The sequence below is a fragment of the Dermacentor albipictus genome, unplaced genomic scaffold, assembly GCF_038994185.2.
Source record: "Dermacentor albipictus isolate Rhodes 1998 colony unplaced genomic scaffold, USDA_Dalb.pri_finalv2 scaffold_18, whole genome shotgun sequence".
Taxonomy (NCBI): Eukaryota; Metazoa; Arthropoda; class Arachnida; order Ixodida; family Ixodidae; genus Dermacentor; species Dermacentor albipictus.
In genome coordinates this window covers 9,695,651-9,716,880 of record NW_027225572.1, presented here as the reverse complement: position 1 = coordinate 9,716,880, position 21,230 = coordinate 9,695,651, and the positions used below count along the sequence as shown (strand labels likewise).

Sequence of the window (21,230 nt, the reverse complement as noted above, 5' to 3'; positions counted from 1 at the left end):
CAATGGCCGACTTCAATGCATACATCATCTTGAGGCAAGGAGTAGTACAAGTCCTTGATGTCCACGGAAAAGGCTCGGACAGCCTCTGGATATTCCTCACGGAGGAAGGTGGAGACAGTACCCGGTGTCTTTATGAGGAAGGGGTCATCAATGTCGAGGAGGCACAAAAACCTTTGCAGGAACACTCCCAATTGTCGTTGCCAGGTTCCACGCTCAGAAACAATGGCCCGAAACGGGCACAGTTCTTTGTGTGTCTTGGCACTGAAAAACACCGAAAGGCTGGTTTCCTTGCAGGCCTTTATGGAGGAAGCCAACTTGGAGAGTCCGGCTTTTTCGCAGAGCTGAACAGCCTTTGTTTTGACCTTCGCAGGAGCCACCCCAGGCACTTCCTTGAAGTTGCCTAGAATGGCCGAATCAGCTTTGCTCTTGTACAGGTCACCAGGCATCACGACAAAACCGCCTTCTTTGTCGGATAGGAGCAGCTTGAGCCCCGCATTTCGAAGGACGGTCACTGCTGTGCGGAGCCGAACTGTGTTGCCTTTTTTGACCTGCTGGGGCAGGCAGTCGACACCTTCTCTGATGCATCTGTCAGCTTCATCTGTTCTTGCTCTGCCGGCGGCTGTCCTGACGAGGCTGAGCAGTTCCGTCTTGTCCAGAGAAGGGTGCTCACAAAATTTAGGACCAAGCTGGAGTAGATCGGCGACATTGTTGGGAATTGAGGCATCCCCGAATGTGTTGAAGGAGAGGACGTAGGAATCCGGGGCAAGGCCAAGAGATAACAACATTCGGGGATGCCTCAATTCCCAACAATGTCGCCGATCTACTCCAGCTTGGTCCTAAATTTTGTGAGCACCCTTCTCTGGACAAGACGGAACTGCTCAGCCTCGTCAGGACAGCCGCCGGCAGAGCAAGAACAGATGAAGCTGACAGATGCATCAGAGAAGGTGTCGACTGCCTGCCCCAGCAGGTCAAAAAAGGCAACACAGTTCGGCTCCGCACAGCAGTGACCGTCCTTCGAAATGCGGGGCTCAAGCTGCTCCTATCCGACAAAGAAGGCGGTTTTGTCGTGATGCCTGGTGACCTGTACAAGAGCAAAGCTGATTCAGCCATTCTAGGCAACTTCAAGGAAGTGCCTGGGGTGGCTCCTGCGAAGGTCAAAACAAAGGCTGTTCAGCTCTGCGAAAAAGCCGGACTCTCCAAGTTGGCTTCCTCCAAAAGGCCTGCAAGGAAACCAGCCTTTCGGTGTTTTTCAGTGCCAAGACACACAAAGAACTGTGCCCGTTTCGGGCCATTGTTTCTGAGCGTGGAACCTGGCAACGACAATTGGGAGTGTTCCTGCAAAGGTTTTTGTGCCTCCTCGACATTGATGACCCCTTCCTCATAAAGACACCGGGTACTGTCTCCACCTTCCTCCGTGAGGAATGTCCAGAGGCTGTCCGAGCCTTTTCCGTGGACATCAAGGACTTGTACTACTCCTTGCCTCAAGATGATGTATGCATTGAAGTCGGCCATTGCATAGACAAATATGGCGTTCTTAGGTTTCAGAATGCATGTGGCATCAACGTCGACAAGTTTTTAGAGCTTTTAAGGTTTTATATGCTTTCCACTTTCGTTTCAATGGAGGATAAGCTTTTTATACAGAAGAAAGGTGTGTGCATCGGTTCATGTATAGCCCCTGTTCTTAGTGACATTTTATTAGCCAGCTATGACCGCAATCTTGTAACTAAGCTCAGCCAGACAAGCACTGTAAAAGTGATGCGATACGTCGATGACTTTCTAATTTTTTACAATACTAACGCCACTGACGCGCAGCCTGCTGCTGCTATAATATTTGACTTGTTCCGCACAGTTCTAGATTCTTTCGAATTGACCACGGAGCATCCGTCAGACAACAAACTCCGTTTCTTAGACTTGGAGCTAACGTTCTCAAGCAATCATGTATGTTGGGGTTACGCTCCTCGGTCTCATAAGCGCCTTCTTCCATTTTCGTCCGCGCACTCAAAGATAGTCAAGCGCGGTATAGCAAGTTCCTGCATGAAGGCGGCCCTCATCCGGTCATGTGACCACCAAGTGGATGTAAGCTTCGAAAAGCAAGTAGCCAGACTGAAGCTCGCAGGGTTCTCGGTACCACTTTTGACCAGCATCGCCGAAAGCCTCGTAGCGAACCTTAAAGGAAAGCAGTCGGCAGCTGCTCTGTCCGAGAATCGCTCACGGCAAGTGGTTGCGGTAATACCTTATGTTCACCAGGTTGCGCACAACCTCAAAAAGGTTGTCAGTAGGGCAGGCGTCAGGTTGCTGTTTACTGCCAAAAATAAGTTAGGTAGCCTGTGCCACCAAGTCAATAGGGTAAGCAATAACAGCAAAAACAGTTGTAAAAAACAGCACAGACAGAGGTTTGTTGCTGACTGTTGTGACTGTGTGGTTTACAAGATCCCTCTTTCATGCAAGCGTTTTTATATCGGCCAAACGGGGCGTTGCATCAACGACCGCATGCGTGAGCACTTCAACAAATTTCAAAAACGGGCAAAAGATAGTCAGTTGTCGCTACATTGCAATGAATGCGGCTGCAAGCCATCCTTCGAAGGTGTAACCTATCTGTCAAAATATCGTGATGACCGCGCACGCCTTATATCCGAAGCCTTCCACATTCACGTTAGTGGTGATGCATGTGTAAGCCTCCCGTCCATTTCTCTCCTTCCAAAGGAGATTGCCTTCTTGTCACACTAATTGCATTCCCCCTGCGCATGCCCTATCCTGTAGATTCTGTGGTTTCAGATAGCGGCGGAGCATATATATGCTGACTGACGGAATAAACACACTTTGGTTGTTAGTCAGCGCCGTTGTCTGTGTCCCTTCACTCGTCCCGTCGTTTAGCGCTGTTTTTATTGCTCGAGACCAATCAAATGCTCTTCTCGTTTATAGGAGGTCAATTTTGTTGGATTTAAAAATGAATAACATTGCCTGCGCTTAGCGGCTTGTCTTATCGAATTGGCTGATAAGAGGCGAGGAGCACGCTCATGTGGAGGGGGATGCGATGGGGCCGAACCAGTGTACTGAAAATCGATAACCGGAGGACCAGGGGGCTGCGGGCGTCTGCGACTGGTCCGTTTTCTCTTACTTAGCTTGCGGTGGCTGGTTGAAAATCGCGGGGGCATGCAACGGAAGGTTAAGGATACCACTAAAATGGATCCTTAGAAAAGGTGGCTGAGCGAGGTCGTAAAGGTACCGAAAGTGCTCGAAAACGTTACAAGGTCATGCATACCTATGCTCTCCGGCAGATGCGAGTAGCCAGTGCCTGAGCGATCGGCGGCAGTCATCTTTTATTCCTTTCGGAACGGGACATACCTCCGGCTATTCAGCGAAAGATCCAGTTTTGCTCGGCATAATAATGCATTTTTAACGCATACACGTCACTTTGACGCGGTGAGTTTTCGCGGTTTTGTGACGTCACGTGAGAGGCAGCTGAAGTTGGTGCCACCCGAAAAATTTTGAGCAATAGCCGGGGCTACTGGCGAAAAAGTGTTGAGTCAGAAATAACTCTTTTTTTTTGTTCAGTCCAATCATGCATAATCAGAGTGTACACGTCATATCAGATGGGGAGCTGTCGCTGTTTGCGTGATGTCGCGTAACTGACAGGCGAAGTGGGGGATTTCTAAAAATGTTCTTGGCCGATCGTGGAGGGCAGATTGCAGAATTGAAATAGAAAAGCTTCGAATAGCATTACGTTATAGCATCTCATGTGCAGTAAAGTTGGCAACTAAGAAGGTATATAATAGAATTAGTTGGCTGGTGAATTGAATGCATTGGTTTTTCTTAACATGAGGTCCTCCTGGGCCGATAATTCATGTATAGTGATGCTTTTAGAGTAAAGCCCGTGTTTTATAAACACATTATAGTGCTGTTAGAGCCTTGTTGGACACGTGTCTTTGTGTAACAGCTTTTGAATTTACAAATAAATCTCGGTACGAATTTGTAATGTTAGGAGACCAATATTTCGACCAAGAAAATGATTTTTCTGGCAATAACGACGTCTTGCAATTGGGTCCAAACTGGCTGTAAAAATAAAACAAGCTGAGCTATGCGTCGACTTCAGCTTGTGCGGTCTTCCATTGTTCAAAAAAATAAATATAAAAGGTCCTCGCTCTGGTCTTCCTCAAATGTGGCCCTGGTCCCACTACAGGATTGTGCAACCAATTTGGCCCTTCCTGCAGTGTGGTCTCACTACAAAATTATTTTGATACATATCTCCACAACAATGCGTCACTTCGGGACATTAAGTAGGACCAATGTAAGACTCCACAGTTTCTGCTCTGCCAAAAACAGTGAAGTCCATACCTACTGCTGAACTGATCAGCCATGTTACGAAAGAGCGTCGCAGATCGCTTCCACTGTTTCCGTGCTCCCTACAATCTGGTATGCAGAGATTCCGAATCACGTTAATTTATACACCTACATGAAAGCACAAACCGCGCTCTCCAGAGTTGTAGGAAATGGAAATTGTAGAAAGTTTAGCTTTGTGCGAAAAGGACAATTTATACTTCCCTTCATACTTGAGATTTTGAAGTTTCTAATAGTTCGATCATCACTTGTGATACAGTGCCAGACCAGCAATATCAGTGAGTCAACAAGTCGACCGTTTGATGTGGAGGGGCAGCTCATCGCGCCTTTGTTGTAAAGGCAGAGCTGCATTCACGACCTGGCTGTTTTGATACCAAAGAATGAAATTATGCCATAGAAGACGGAGAACGCTCCAAATGGAAACGCGACAGCAATTATATTGCGATCATGAATTCGATTGAATTGTCGTTACGAACTCGCACTTAGGTGAGAAATATATAGCAGCGAACGGCTCAGAGATGCCGCCGCATGGCGCGTGATTTGGATAGCTGCAGGAAATTTTATTACAACTTGGCATCGAGGAAATAACTTTAAAAATCCTCTTCAGATGATGTCGTTAAACTCAACATTTTGGTCTCTGTGTACACGAAATAGGGCTGTGCGAAGGAAAGCTGATTTGCGGTTACGCTCAGCCCTGAGCTGTGCAACCTAATGTACATAGAAATTGAACACAGCTAAAATACAAGTGAAACTCTTAGGAGTACTTAAAGTGGGAGACAGCATTCTCTTGTTCGTGTATATTTTTTTCCGTCAGCAAAGATGTGGCAGATAAAGGGGCAGAAGAATAAGTCTTGTACAAACAGCGGCATCAGAGGCGTTGACAGAGCGAAACATGAAAAGTCTTCTATTCGCCTTCCGCACCGTGACAACGTTCTCTCCAAATATGTCGTAGAGGACTCAATGTGTTCGAGAGCAAACTGTTGGCTTTCATTGAACCATGTGAATGAACAATGTCCCAGAAAGCGCTTAGCAATTCCAAACCAGTTTTATCGTTCAGTATGCAACATAAGTGTGTCCTCTTGCTTACTACAGTCCGACCCTGAACAGCTAGACATGTGCGACGAATATAAAGTCGCACTCACCGCGAAGCGTTCGCTCGTATGCCTCCACGAGCCCGCCGTCGTGCTGGATTAGCCAAGGGCTGCTGAGGGGCGAAGATGGCGTCTGGGCTAAACCGGCTTCAAATGCGAACGTGCGTGAGACTATGTTGGAAGATCAGGATGCTCGGCGTGTACGCGAGCGGCGAGAACGTGGCCTTGTCGGTGGAGCCCATCTCTTATGCAACGGAAAGGCGGCAAAGCAGCAATGAGCGAGGGGCGAAAGCCAAGCGTAAGGCTCAGAGGCAGCGATCCTTGATCGGGTGGTAATCTGTAGCGCGCGCTCCAACAAGGCGAAAGCGTTTCTTGGGCGTATTCCAGGTAGACGACTTCCCTCACCCCGTCGGCTCCGTCTCGGCCCGTCTATCGTGCGGCGTATACAAGAGACCGTTCTGCAGAGACCCGTTAGGCAGTTACGTCATGCTAGGGAGAACGTAAGCTGCCAGGAATGAAAAACACTTGTCTGGAGGGTGGTTCCCGGTTTAGCATTCTCGATTTTTTGTGTCTCATGTTTCTGATCACGTCGATGGCTTAATAGGTGTGAAAGTGGGGACGTGGCGGCACCGCCGTAAGACGTCGTTTTGGCGATGCCGTTCAGGTCGCAGCGTTTTAATGCCTACGAGAACAATGTGCGCTCGCTTGCAGACATCTGCTGCCCCATTTTTATATGCGCAAAACGGTGCTTTGCTTCTGAGTGCCTCATGCACTCTGACTGTTGTGCTTGCTGAGAGTAAAAAACGCGACACTTAGAAAGGGGCTGAGTGTCCGCGCTCAATGTCTAGTAAACTTGACGTTAAGGAGAACATGGACAAATCTACTCTTACGAGTTTGTTTCCACAGGGAAATCAGTGCAAATATTAATATTCAATGGGTTGAAAAAGAAGTTGACCTAAACTTGGGCATGTTATGTATTTTCACCGGTACGTCCCACGTCCGTCTGCCACTGTGATACCAAAAGGCTTGACCAGCTCGTGATTAATTGGTGGTTTAGTAGGTGTCACGGAACATTAACAGGAGTTTCATAATCAGGGCACCAATTTCTTAGTTTACGTTTTCGTTTTGCAGCCTCTTTCTGAGCTATATATTTGTGCCTCGTGTCTTGTAACATACTAAGCCTCGCTGATCACTTGATATTGCCGCGGTGACCAGCTCTCTCCACACCTTTGCGGTTAAGTCTCTGCATGATGCACTTATGTAACTGCAACAAACTAGAGTGTCAGTTTGCAACTAGCATTTGAGGCAATAAGATAGCGAGAGAGAACAAAAAGGATGCTAATCGTTTCAGTGTTACAGCATGGTCGCTTATTGATCTCACTGAAACTTGACTTCCTATTTCACGAACCTTCATCTCTGCAAATCTTGACGTTGTGTACAACAATCTCTATTTCTGCACATGAACTTGAAAGTGCCATTGACTGTCCCGCTTTATACCAGGATACCTTGCATTAAATATATCTAACCACCTGCCTTTTGTTATGTTGAATTTTTTGTAGGTAAGTGCACAAAATGGTCTTTTAGATTCCAGATTTCATCACCTGTGTCAGCTCTGTACCGTCTTTAAGCTGGCCTTCTGAAAGAGGCGAAAATCCGCGCCTTGAGAAATGGCATGGAAGTGGAACACCGTCATCGATTGTGGAGTAGTATGACCCTATAAGGAAAACCTAGTACCGGCTTCAGCGCCAGCGGTGGCTTAGCGGCTATAGTGTTCCATTGCAAAGCACGAGGTCGCCGGATCTAATCCCGGCCGCAGCAGCCGTATTCCCATGGGGGCGAAATGCAAAAACGCCCGTGTCCCGTGCATTGGTAGCACTTTAAAGATTGCCTGTTAGTTAAAGATAATCTGGAGTCCCCCAGTACAGCGTGCCTCACAATCAAATCGTGGATTTGGCACGTAAAGCCCCAGAATTCAATACTATTCGTTTTTCCGAAACAACGATACACAGTTGAAAAAGAATATCCTGGCCGATGAATGGAACGTAAGACCAACATCTTTGCAGCACCATTGCTATACAAGCGGAGCTAACCGGGAGGCTACCGCACCGCTAAATAACTTTTAAATTATTCAGTTTAGGCACATCTTGATACCGAAGATTGAAGAACGGAACTCTTTAGTGTAGCGCCACTTTCGAGATGTCTGTTCTTCGAACCTACTACGAATACACTGACGTTCCTAATGTCAACATGTACTGTCAAGCTAATAATCACAACAATTCGTACATCGTTTTAGCTATCGACTTGGGTTTTGTTCGTTTGGTTTTACCCTGGATGTTCACCTTTCTAGGTAATCCACATGAGCACAACAAGTTGCCCGATCTGATGCATGCGGTGCTACAGCGCCATATGTTCGAAGGTAATTAAAATGGTATGACCTCAGCGGTTATCGTTACACAGAAGGAGCGTGGAATACGAAATCCGCATACATCTTTTTTTTAATATCAGTCGCTCTTCCAAATGCTTAGAGTGGCTTTCGAGCATTGTCTGAGTTTTCCAGGATGGAATTGATTGAGAGAGATAGGCGAGTTGCAATTCCTTTCTTGTGGTGAACAGAGTAAGAGAAAGACCTCAAGGCAGCTCAAGGCATACTGACAGAGTGCTCACTATCAACTGAGCTTTTTACGGCGAAGCAGTATATGGCTAGCCGATTCGCCCGTCTGTCGCCTGTACGGCGAAAACACCTCTGGTGTAACCCCATGTGCACGCGCGAGAAAAAAAACTGGCTGTGGCTTAGCTAAGGTTAAGCCCAGGATGCGAAGCATACTAGCCTTTATTTTAACGTGACAGCGTTAAGGAGCTCGTGTCGCAGAAAAGCCGGTGTCGTCGGCGTCGGCTCAGGCGCGCGGCGCTTGCTCAGGCGCACATTTCGTTGTCGCACCGAACGCTGCGTTGCTCGACGCTCACCGCGTCCGATGCGGGGCGCGTGGTCGCTGCGCCGTAGCAAAGCCACCTAGAAACAGTCTCTGTAGCACGCCGCAACCTTCGCTTCTCATTCCAACGAGCAGCTCTGTCTCCAGGAGGCATGTCACTTCGTGAGTGTCTAGCAGAGGCAAGCGCAGCTGCTTATATACCGCCGCGACGCCGCGAGCGACGGCGCGAGTTGAAGCCCCGTTTCTCCTCTGTCGTGACGTCATGGTGTCACGTGGTATTGAAGGCGACACCGCCGCGCCTGAGGAGCTGGCTTGAGCTCTAGTAATATGCCTCGCATAAAAAGAGAGGGCAAGATTGCCTGCCCCAGTAGGGATGTTATTGCTCTCTGCTGAGCGCGAGCGCAGCAGTTTCTCTCTTGCTCCGAAATGGGTAGGCCACGCGTCATACGTACTCCTGAAAAGAAGGCAGCTTTCGATGAGCAACGCCGTGAGCAGAACCGGGAACGAGCTCGTCTACGCGTTGCCGATGCTGCAGCCTGGGCGCAAGAACAGGCTCGTGCAGCCAAGCGCAAGCAGCAACTGCGTAACGGGGATCCGCAGGCTACGCAGCTATCGTTTAATGGATTGTCCGGATGAATCCAATGAGAAACACCAGGCTCGCACGTTTTTACTTCGCTCGTTAATCATCTGTGCTGAGTGCTTGGCCGGTGATTATTTCTACTGAAATCACACAAATATATATGCACATAGTGAACACGTTGCCAAAAACTAAAAAGCATATTATATACAGAAGTTAAGTTTTGTGATTGTTCTTTTCTCCTTGAAGTTGACCAAAGTCTCTTCAAGGTGTTTATCGGCATTGATGAAGCAGGAGGCAGGTTGGAGGTAACAAAACTTGAAGATATATTGCAACGGAAATATTTACACAGTCAAATACAGAGTTAGCAAAAGAACACTGATGCAAAACACATAGGTAAACAGCGCCTTACTCTTCTACTTTTTCTTAAGTTAGAGCCTAGGACAACTGTCATTACATACGACCAACCGAGTCTCACTGTTCTACCACTCAGTGGTTACGGCCCAGACTAGCGTTGCATCGTACAGAGTCTTACTGTTCTATCAGGTTTAGTGATTACAGCCTAGACTGAGGAACAAGCGCCTCGTCTCGATTGTTATAGGGGAAAGAGACAAAGAAAAAGGGCGGTAGGGTCGTTAGCCCATCCCACGGAAGCAATTGCCAATGAGAGTTGACAGTTTCTTAAGCCACAACCCAAAGGGATGGGCTTACTCTCATAAGTGAATCTATTGGAAAACCACCCTGTTTTCCCTCTTCCCACATCTTCTTCTCCCCCTCCTATTTCCACGTGGTCAGTGACGGCCTCGGCAAACACGCCAGGCATGCACGATTTATTGAGGCCATCTCGCACCTCAGCGGCGTTTCTAGCTAGCAAGGGGGCTCGGGCGCTGGTGTCCCAACACCGCGTACCGTAGTCCCCCCTTCAAGGTTTTCCTGGTAGAAAACTAATTACCGCTGGCGGCATTCGGACTCGGGTGCTCTTAAAACGACGCCGCGCCCCTCTCTACGGCGCGCACTGCATGTTGTAACACGACACAAAGCGGGCTCTCCCCAGCGCTCAAAACAAGATGCACGTGGCTGCCGTCCGAATGCGAGGGGCGCGAACCCCCCGCTCCGTACGCGCCAGACGTGGTCAACAATGCTGGCAGCTGCGTCTCTAATTAGCAGGGGACTCAAGAGCCGGCGCCACAACGTCGCGTATACAACCTTTGTCCGCTCGAGCTTTGTCCGCGTGGCCCTATTATGACCATCGGCGGAATGTCAACAAAGCCCGCGTAAAAGCATGTTCTCCGAATCTGTTTTCCGCCTCTGCACCGCGCCCCCCGCGGCGGCGCGCGCCTCGGCTCGTCACCCAACACCACGCGGGCCGTCCGACCCCTCAACAACAGAAACGGTTGCCGCCCGAGGCGCTGGGGGGGTGGACGCTTCCCTATTCACAAAACGCACGGGCAACTCGCGGCACTTCAAAAGTATATACAAAACAATCATGCAGCCCTACGCCGTCCATTTTGCCTGTTCGAGAGATGAGCGGCCTAACACGTTCCCCCTGAAGAGTATACTGGGCTGATTTTCGCTCAGTGATACGATAAATCACTGCCGCGATTACGTAATGAACATTCTAATCACACCCTAGCCTAATTACATCACAAGAACAAACACTTTCAAATAACAAAGCAAGAAGAGAGTAAAAAGAAATACACAATACATGTCATCAAACTATTAAGCACACGATTGCAGTTCCAAACTGTAAGAGCACTCTAGTGTCTCTGGGTCTTGAATCGGCACTCACAAAGTCCGCAATATACAGCGCCAAGTGAGCAGGAACATTCACGCCCATCCAGTTGGCATGGCAGTATAGTATTACGCTGGCTTCCATGAGCTGTTGCGAAGCCTGGACAAAGCATCCGCGTTACCATTACTGACACCCTTCCGATGTCGCACTGACACGTGATATCGCTGTAAAGCCAGCGCCCATCTTGTCAATTTTGCCCCGTGTGGAGTTGAAGTTGTAAGGTACGACAATGGATTGTGGTCGGAAACCACGGTTATCTCGGCACCAAAAAGCCAGTAGTCAAACTTCTTTAAGGCCCATATAATAGCAAACGCTTCCCTCTCAATTGTCGACCATCGCGTCTGAGTCGGCGTGAAGCGGTGGCTGGCAAAGGCAATAGGCCTCTCCTTTCCCTCCGCTGTCATTTGCGCCAAACAAGCGCCCGCCGCCGTAGCTGACGCGTCTGTGAAAAGCCAGTAGGACTCAGATGGGTCCGGAGTGCTGAGCGCCACGGCCTCGCACAGGGACTGTTTCAGCGTCTTAAACGCCGTCTGAGCTTCCTCTGACCAGGGTATGCTATTGGGTACCCCTTTCTTTGTTAACCGCATGAGCGGGCTCGCCACCTCTGCACATTCTCGGACGCACTCGCGATAGTAGCCACACAGTCCTAGCAGGCTGCGTAGCTCCTTTTTAGTGCGTGGTGTCGCCACATTCTTAATTGCAGCTATTTTCTCTTCGTGTTCTGGGGTTGAGAATCTTGGTGCGCAACCTAATTTCTCGAGCATCGACTGTGTGAGCTGTGATTTGAAATTAGTGCCCTGGTCGGAACAGATCATTTCCGGAACGCCAGTGCGACTGAAAATTTCAATCAACGCGTCGCAAGTCGCCTTAGCTGTCAACGAGCGCAGTGGGACAACCTCTGGCCACTCTGTGCACATGTTCACCAAGCATAGCGCGTACCTATGACCTTTCGCTGACGGTCTGTCTAAGGGTCCAATGATGTCTGCATTGACAATTTGAAAAGGGTGATTTGGCCTAGTGGGAGGAGTTATAGATACTCTGTCCGTGCGACGCCTGTCAGAGCGAATTTGACAATCACGGCATAAACGACAATGCTCTAATACCTCCTTCTCCATGCCAGGCCAAAAAAAAATTACACCTAATACGCACTTTAGTTTTCCTTGGCCCTAGGTGCCCTCCGCATAGTGACTCATGAGCTAAACGCATCACCTCACTGCGTTTGTATTTCGGAACAACTAGTTGTCTCACTCGGGTGCCTACTATTGACTCCCAGTGGTGTAAGAGTCCATCAGAGACGAACATGCCGGATTTCCCACTCCGAGCATCTTCCCAACCTTTCTTTAAGGTAGCGTCAGCTAGCTGCAATCCGCGGAACTCTTCTCTCTGGCTTATTGACGCATCCCTCTCTTCATCAATTAGCTCAACTTCTCCAGAAACACCTTCCTCCTCCAAAGTAACATTGCAGGCTACTGCCTCGGCTTTCTCATTTGATCGCTCTATCCTCTGAGCAGGCTCGGCCGGTGCTACAATGGATTCCAGAGAGCTGCTGGCCTTGAATAAATGTTCCCAATCTTCCTTGGTCAACAAACAATCGGTGCCCTCGACGAGCTCATTAGTCAACGCGCAGAGTAGGTCAATGTTCTGGGGCTCCGCCGCCATTTGCGGGCTATTTAACTTTACCGGCAACGTTGCTAGCTTTGCCTCGATAGTTTTACCAAATGCAGACACCAATCTTATTGTGCCTGATGGCTTCACGATACTTTTCGGAAGGAGACTCTCGCGTATGACAGTTATTTCACTTCCCGTATCTAGAATCGCATCTGTGGATACGTTTCCGCATGAGATAGGGATCAACTGCAGGTTAGTCATGCCTTCGCCTTTGTGTTTCAAGGCCTCTACCTTTGCAGTGAGGACTCCATTCGGTATCTCACTTCCCGTCTCGTGGGCTATCAACACCCTTTGTGTCCTCGGCCTTGGCTCGGTAGCCTTCTTTGGTTGGTTTCCCTTGTCACTAGACTTCGGGCAATCCTTAGCGAAATGGCCTGAGCTGTGACATACGTGGCACCTGAGGGCGCTTTTCGCTACGCGCGTCTGCTTTTGCCCCATCTCTGCCACTGATGGCTTTGAGGCGTATCCTTTGCCTTTGGCTTGTTCCAAAGTTTGTAGTACTTTGGCAATCTCAGGTGGCTTAAGCCATCCCTCGCCTTCTCGTAGCATCACGTATTCAAGACCCTCTATACTAAGGCCCGCTTTTATACGATCCGCTACCATGAGTTCTGCCATAACTTCTACAGTGTCGGCTCCTCTTACCTGAAGGTAGTAGGAAAAATACGTTTTCACTCGCGACGCGAACTGTGACCACGTTTCCTCCTTCCGCTTCACTGCTCTCTCAAACCTTTGCAGATACTCCGCCGGAGAAAGCTTCAGTTCCATCAACACTGCCTGTTTAACTGACTCGTAATCTGTACTCTCTTCCTGGTTGAGGTTACGCAGTAGGTAGCGAACGCGCTCAGTTAGAGCTGGCATGACTAAATGCACACGACTCTCATACGGTACCCCGTAAGTAGCAAAAAGTCTTTCTACCTCCTCAAACCATAAGGGTACATCCGCGTCACACGGCAGGCGGAACCCTTTCAGCACTTTTGCGCATTGCTCGACGGAGTCGAAGCCCATTCGCCTCCGATCGCCCCGCTCCGACTCAGCGCTGGACGACGTGCCATTGAGACGTTCAGCATTCGTCCTTGCCTGCAACAGCCTTTCGTACTCAATCTGAAGCTGTATACAGGTAGTCTGAGCATTGAGCCTTTGAATTTCAAGCTCAAGCGTTCTTGTATCATTCGGAATTTGCAAAGGCTGAGATGCCTGCTGCGACAATTCCTGGCTCTGACTGGGTTCTCTCATTTCATTTGACTTATCGGAATTTAGCCTATCGTCATTTGATAACTCCCGATTCCGATCCATTTCCGCCACCGTCGCACCCTCAACTCCATTAGACTCCATTGTCTCTGCGCCCCCGCGTGTCCTCACCATTTGCTCTACACATCAACTACCATGCCAACTTGAGAAAGACGCAAGAAATCCTGCTCACCCTTTGCTGAATGCACTGTCGTTTTCGGATCTCCTCCACGGTGCCGGGCTTGGCTGCTGTGGGATCTTCTCAAAGGTGCAGGAGGTGCTCGTTGGATGACTTGATCCTTTCACCACTGGTCCAGGATTCGATGTCGTAGAGCTCGCCGATCCTGTCGACTGCGCCAGTTAAGTTTTGTGATTGTTCTTTTCTCCTTGAAGTTGACCAAAGTCTCTTCAAGGTGTTTATCGGCGTTGATGAAGCAGGAGGCAGGTTGGAGGTAACAAAACTTGAAGATATATTGCAACGGAAATATTTACACAGTCAAATACAGAGTTAGCAAAAGAACACTGATGCAAAACACATAGGTAAACAGCGCCTTACTCTTCTACTTTTTCTTAAGTTAGAGCCTAGGACAACTGTCATTACATACGACCAACCGAGTCTCACTGTTCTACCACTCAGTGGTTACGGCCCAGACTAGCGTTGCATCGTACGGAGTCTTACTGTTCTATCAGGTTTAGTGATTACAGCCTAGACTGAGGAACAAGCGCCTCGTCTCGATTGTTATAGGGGAAAGAGACAAAGAAAAAGGGCGGTAGGGTCGTTAGCCCATCCCACGGAAGCAATTGCCAATGAGAGTTGACAGTTTCTTAAGCCACAACCCAAAGGGATGGGCTTACTCTCATAAGTGAATCTATTGGAAAACCACCCTGTTTTCCCTCTTCCCACATCTTCTTCTCCGCCTCCTATTTCCACGTGGTCAGTGACGGCCTCGGCAAACACGCCAGGCATGCACGATTTATTGAGGCCATCTCGCACCTCAGCGGCGTTTCTAGCTAGCAAGGGGGCTCGGGCGCTGGTGTCCCAACACCGCGTACCCTAGTCCCCCCTTCAAGGTTTTCCTGGTAGAAAACTAATTACCGCTGGCGGCATTCCGACTCGGGTGCTCTTAAAACGACGCCGCGCCCCTCTCTACGGCGCGCACTGCATGTTGTAACACGACACAAAGCGGGCCCTCCCCAGCGCTCAAAACAAGATGCACGTGGCTGCCGTCCGAATGCGAGGGGCGCGAACCCCCCGCTCCGTACGCGCCAGACGTGGTCAACAATGCTGGCAGCTGCGTCTCTAATTAGCAGGGGACTCAAGAGCCGGCGCCACAACGTCGCGTATACAACCTTTGTCCGCTCGAGCTTTGTCCGCGTGGCCCTATTATGACCATCGGCGGAATGTCAACAAAGCCCGCGTAAAAGCATGTTCTCCGAATCTGTTTTCCGCCTCTGCAACGCGCCCCCCGCGGCGGCGCGCGCCTCGGCTCGTCACCCAACACCACGCGGGCCGTCCGACCCCTCAACAACAGAAACGGTTGCCGCCCGAGGCGCTGGGGGGGTGGACGCTTCCCTATTCACAAAACGCACGGGCAACTCGCGGCACTTCAAAAGTATATACAAAACAATCATGCAGCCCTACGCCGTCCATTTTGCCTGTTCGAGAGATGAGCGGCCTAACATACAGATATAATATCTCTGAAAATTGAAACATGAAAGATGATCTAGCAACCCATATTTTACCCGAATGGTTTATAAACAATTCTTTAATCTCACATTCCACCTCTTTTTAGAAAGCAGTCTTCTATCAGAAAACACTCCGGCGGTGCCCCATTCTTTACAATGCAAAGTTCGTTAGAAAACGGCTGGTCCATAGAGACGCTTTATGGTTCATTACCCTTTTATTCAAACAGCGCCCGGTCTGCCCAACGTAGCATTCCACGCATGATAGGGGAATGTCGTCAATGGAACCTGTTTAACGTGGGAAAATTCTTTCACGGATCTTGATAGCGCACTCATGCGGGCTTTGCCCTCGATCCTTCGGTTCACGGCAGCACATTGCTTGGCCAGCTTGTGGTTTGCCTCCTAAAAAAATTACATGCAAAAATACCATGCTCCCATTTTCTCAAGACGGTGCGACGCAGCTTGCTGATACGGAACGCTAACAAAAGACAATTTTTGTACATGTTTTGTACAAGCAAGAAGCAGATTTATACCGCTATTACCTTTTAAAAATTCTGGGGTTTCACGAGCGAAACCACGATATGATTATGAGGCACGCTGTAGTGGGGGGCTCCGGATTAATTTTGATCACCTGGGGTTTTTTCACGTGCCCACAGTGAACACGACACGGGCGTTCTTGCTTTCCGCCCCATCGAAATGCGGCCCACGCGGCCGGGCTTTAATCCCCCGACCTCTTGCGCAGCGGCTCAACATCATAACCGCTATGCCACCACGGCGAGTTAACTATTACCTGGGCTTTCGCTCAGAAAGGCCAAACGCTACCGCGTCACGATCGCTTTAGTCGCTCTAGTTGCTTTGTGTAGCTTTCCTCATTCCGGTGAGGGAGCTACTTCTTCAAGGCGGCATTCATACAGGAGAACACAATGGCGTTTTGTTCTCACAAAAGTGAGGAATCTGTATTGGCTCAAGCGTTTAACTGACACATATCGACATTTATTTGGGTGATGTGACCCGCCAACTTGAAACCGCCTGATACGGTATGTTTCAAAACATTTAGGCCCACTCATGGCTACCTTTGATTTGTCGACGCTGATAGTTATGTTGATTTAGGTCGAACAATTACAATGTTTGGCCTGAACACAGACAGGCCTGGACACACACAGCGCTGTGTGTGTAAGATGGGCCTTTCTGTTGTCCTTGTTCAGCTTGCGCTACAAAAAAAAATAACATACGCCGTACAAACAAGCCCCTGTAGCTACGCTCGTAGGTAACTAGCATCACGTACGCAGCAGCTAGCTTCTATTTCTTTACTTAAATGCCAGGCAGTCTTCTGTGCCAAGTGTTAGACTGAACGATAGAGACTATTAAATGCAATCTTTCAGCAATATTTACCAAGGAATGGGTCAGCGCTAAACGTAATATCTTTTTTCTACGATTTAAAAAAAACGCATATTCCCGGTAATTTGGTACCCAATATGTTTATGATGTCAAATAAATTACTTTGCTATGGGGAACTGTAAATAAGTTAATGGCATGTGTGAGGTGCCGGTAGCACTAAGCTATTATTTGGGTTTCCCCGTATTGGCTTTACAAATGTACGAAATAAAGAGCATCCGCTCTTAAGAACAACGGCAAGCAAAATTAAAAAGGTTGGTTGAAATCTTGTTGATGAAATTACGAGCATTAGACATCTAGACCTCCAACAGGAATGATTTAATGGCTTATACATTCTGGCACAACGGCAAATTATCAAAGTAGATTTTTCAGCAAAACGCTACGTACTTCGTTGGCTGTCGTTACATGTTCTATACGAATGAACAAAGGGGTTCTACAGTTATCAGTTTAGCAGGTTGTGTTTCACGGGCTTGAAAGTGGCAGGTTCATTTTATTAAGTCATCACAACAACATTCGGGAAGCGTAGCTTTGATGAAATTTGCCCAAGGGAAGTTATGATAAACGCATTTCAAACCTTCATGCTGCGCTTGTGTACAACGATACTACGCAATCAAACGAAGGCGTGCGCCAGCCAATTTTCGCAGTGTCCTTTGATCCATGTTGTACGTACCATGTGTTGTAATCCGCAGTTTATAGGTGCTTGAAGAGTTCCAAGCACCGTGTGTGTTTAATTTTTAACTTTCTGCATTCTTATCGTTCGTCTGGAAGTCATGGCTGACATACTTTCATCTCTCACCTGCGCAGTGAAAACTACTACGGTGACCTGGATGTGAAGACGCTGAAAAAGGCCCAGACGCACAAGAAGGGCAGTCGCCAATCGTCGTCAGACGAGGCCTCGTCTTCGTAGTAAAGCAATCCATGGCGGTCACACCACGAGTGCCTGCTACACAACGCGCCCACCCGTCCGAATTCTGCGCTGCGCCTGCTGCTCCTCCCTGCAGGACTCTGATGCACCCTCACCTTACGCCCACCTCAAGCCCCTTTAAGGGACCCAAGTCGCACACTGTCGCTTCACTCGCGGTAACTTCACCAACTCCTGTCGACCGAGAAACGCCCGCAGTTTATCGAGTACCCAGGAGAGCCGGCTCGTTACGCATGCGCAATTTGTCTTTGACGTGTGCATTCAAGGTGATGACTATGCCTGGCGTGTGCTCCTCTTTATGTGCAGATGGCTTTACTGCGAGGAGCGTGCATGTGAACGTATTTTCTCAAACACATGGAAACTCTCTAGCCATATAACAATTTCGGCTGCTAGCGAAATACTATTAATGCAGAAATGCTTAGTGACTCGGGAACCGGCCACGGGCCTCCAAAAGAAAAAAGAATGAAGCGCGCGTTTGTTGTATTTTTGTGGGGGTGGTGAGCACGTTTTCCTGTCGCCTAATGCTTGCACTGGAGGAGCTTCAGTCACGTACCATTTTTCAAAGTGCAACCACAAACGATGTCCTATTCAGATAAGAAATATAAAAGTTAAGCACATGTGTCTAGAGGGCATCATGATTACTTGCCCAAGTATTGCAATACCGACCGCACATGGACGCTCGATTTCGGCTGTATTTCACTCCCTTTTCCTCAATAAAAATATCTCTCCATACAAGGACAATTCTTTATGCCCCGCTTTGGTTTCTTTATTTGGTTGCTTACATATCAGCCTTTCTGTTCCCAATTACCCGATAGCGTCTCTCATGACATTCGACGCGCTTACGCAGTGCACGGCCAAGGTTGATACTAACAGAAGTCTTGGCACCGACCCAACATATGCTCCTGCAGCAGCCCTTTGAGACCGACACAAATACGATAGTATAACGAAAAGTGTACTACAGTGAGTCTGTCATGACACTAACGACATTTTCACGTAGGGAACGTTTTGAAAACAGGCGCCTGAATTGCTTAACAAAATATAGAGATTGCCCAAGCTTCTGTCAACGCTGAGGCGAAGCTTCTAGCTACACTTCTTTTGACGAAGGGACTAAGAGTGACCGTAATTTAATAAGCTACGTTGAATCGGTACTTCCTTTAAGGACTTGAAAAAAGCAGCTGAGAGCTTATAAATCGCAAATACGAAAAAAAAACTTCTGTAATAAAGGACCCAAAATTTCTAAAATCGTGGGCGATACTTCAAGTCATTCACCACAAGGCGCAAAGCGCTCATTTTTTGCCGCACAGGCATTTATGGCAATACATGTAAGTGATAATGCTGGCCCCCGCCGATACCCAATTATATTAAAACATAGCGTTATTATGGACGCATTAGGCGGCGTATCGTATCCTAGAACCTAGAAGCACCTCGACCAGATGTCACATTGAAGGGACGGTGAATAACGAGACAGTGCTTAAAATATGAACCGGGAATATTATGCCGTATTCATGTAGTCGTTTCGGAGCGCTCTGTCAGCACTAAAAAGTTTAGGGCAACTAAGCGTTACTGCTCGCATATATGGGCTCCACTGATGATAAGAAATCATGATCATCACTTCCATACACGTTGATGTTCTTAAAATAGCTTTAAATCAGCTTTTCGGACAGGCCGCCATTGGAATATGAACCTGGCAACGTTTAACGCAAGAACGTTATCTAGTGAGGCGAGTCTAGCAGTGCTATTGGAGGAATTAGAGGGCAGTAAATGGGATATAATAGGGCTCAGTGAAGTTAGGAGGCCAAAAGAAGCATATACAGTGCTAAAAAGCGGGCACATCCTGTGCTACTGGGGCTTAGCGGAGAGAAGAGAACTAGGCGTCGGATTCCTGATTAATAAGAATATAGCTGGTAACATACAGGAATTCTATAGCTATAATGAAAGGGTGGCAGGTCTTGTTGTGAAACTTAATAAGAGGGACAAAATTAAGATTGTACAAGTCTACGCCCCTACATCCAGTCATGATGACCAGGAAGTCGAAAGCTTCTATGAAGACGTAGAATCGGTGATGGGTAGAGTGAAAACTAAATACACTTTACTAATGGGCGACTTCAATGCCAAGGTAGGCAAGAAGCAGGCTGGAGACAAGGCAGTGGGGGAATATGGCATAGGGACTAGGAATATCAGGGGGGAGTTACTAGTAGAGTTTGCGGAACCAAATAACATGAGGATAATGAATACCTTCTTCCGCAAACGGGATAGCCGAAAGTGGACGCGGAGGAGCCCGAACGGTGAGACTAGAAATGAAATAGAACTCGTACTCTGCGCAAACCCTGGCATCATACAAGATGTGGACGTGCTCGGCAAGGTGCGCTGCAGTGCCTACAGGATGGTAAGAACTCGAATTAGCCTAGACATAAGAAGGGAACGGAAGAAACTGGTACATAAGAAGCCGATCAATGAGTTAGCGATAAGAGAGAAAATAGAGGAATTCCAGATCAAGCTACAGTACAGGTATTCGGCTTGAACTCTGGAAGAGGACCTTAGTGTTGAAGCAATGAACGACAATCTTGTGGGCATCATTAAGGAGTGCGCAATGGAAGTCGGTGGTAACTCCGTTAGGCAGGATACCAGCAAACTATCGCAGGAGACGAAGGATCTGATCAAGAAACGCCAATGTATGAAAGCCTCTAACCCTACAGCTAGAATAGAACTGGCAGAAATTTCGAAGTTAATCAACAAGCGTAAGACAGCTGACATAAGGAAGTATAATATGGATAGAATTGAACATGCTCTCAGGAACGGAGGAAGCCTAAAAACAGTGAAGAAGAAACTAGGAATTGGCAAGAATCAGATGTATGCGTTAAGAGACAAAGCCGGCAATATCATTACTAATATGGATGAGATAGTTCAAGTAGCTGAGGTGTTCTATAGAGATTTATACAGTACCAGTGGCAAACACGACGATAATGGAAGAGAAAATAGTCTAGAGGAATTCGAAATCCCACAGGTAAGGCTGGAAGAAGTAAAGAAAGCCTTGGGAGATATACAAAGGGGGAAGGCAGCTGGGGAGGATCAGGTAACAGCAGATTTGTTGAAGGATGGTGGGCAGATTGTTCTAGAGAAACTGGCCACCCTGTATACGCAATGCCTCATAACGTCGAGCGTACCGGAATCTTGGAAAAACGCTAACATAATCCTAATCCATAAGAAAGGGGACGCCAAAGACTTGAAAAATTATAGACCGATCAGCTTACTGTCCGCTGCCTAAAACGTGTTTACTAAGGTAATCGCAAATAGAATCAGGAACACCTTAGACTTCTGTCAAGCAAAGGACCAGGCACGATTCATTAAAGGCTACTCAACAATAGATCATATTCACACTATCAATTAGGTGATAGAGAAATGTGCGGAATATAACCAACCCTTATATATAGCTTTCATTCATTACGAGAAAGCGTTTGGTTCTGTCGAAACCTCAGCAGTCATGGAGGCATTACGGAATCAGGGTGTAGACGAGCCGTATGTAAAAATATTGAAAGATATCTATGGCGGCTCCACAGCCACCGTAGTCCTCCATAAAGAAAGCAACAAAATCCCAATAAAGAAAGGT

The 21,230-nt window shown here is 48.0% G+C and overlaps 1 protein-coding gene across 1 annotated transcript in view; it reads left to right on the top strand.

Annotated features, from left to right (window-relative positions):
* LOC139052110 (protein obstructor-E-like) overlaps positions 1–18,364 on the top strand; it is a 91,844-nt gene extending 73,480 nt beyond the window's left edge. The window contains exon 4 of the mRNA XM_070529209.1: positions 17,506–18,364. Coding sequence (XP_070385310.1) covers positions 17,506–17,608 — 103 coding nt within the window. The 3' untranslated portion in view covers positions 17,609–18,364. The remainder of the gene's footprint in view (positions 1–17,505) is intronic.
* Positions 18,365–21,230: the final 2,866 nt, after the last annotated feature.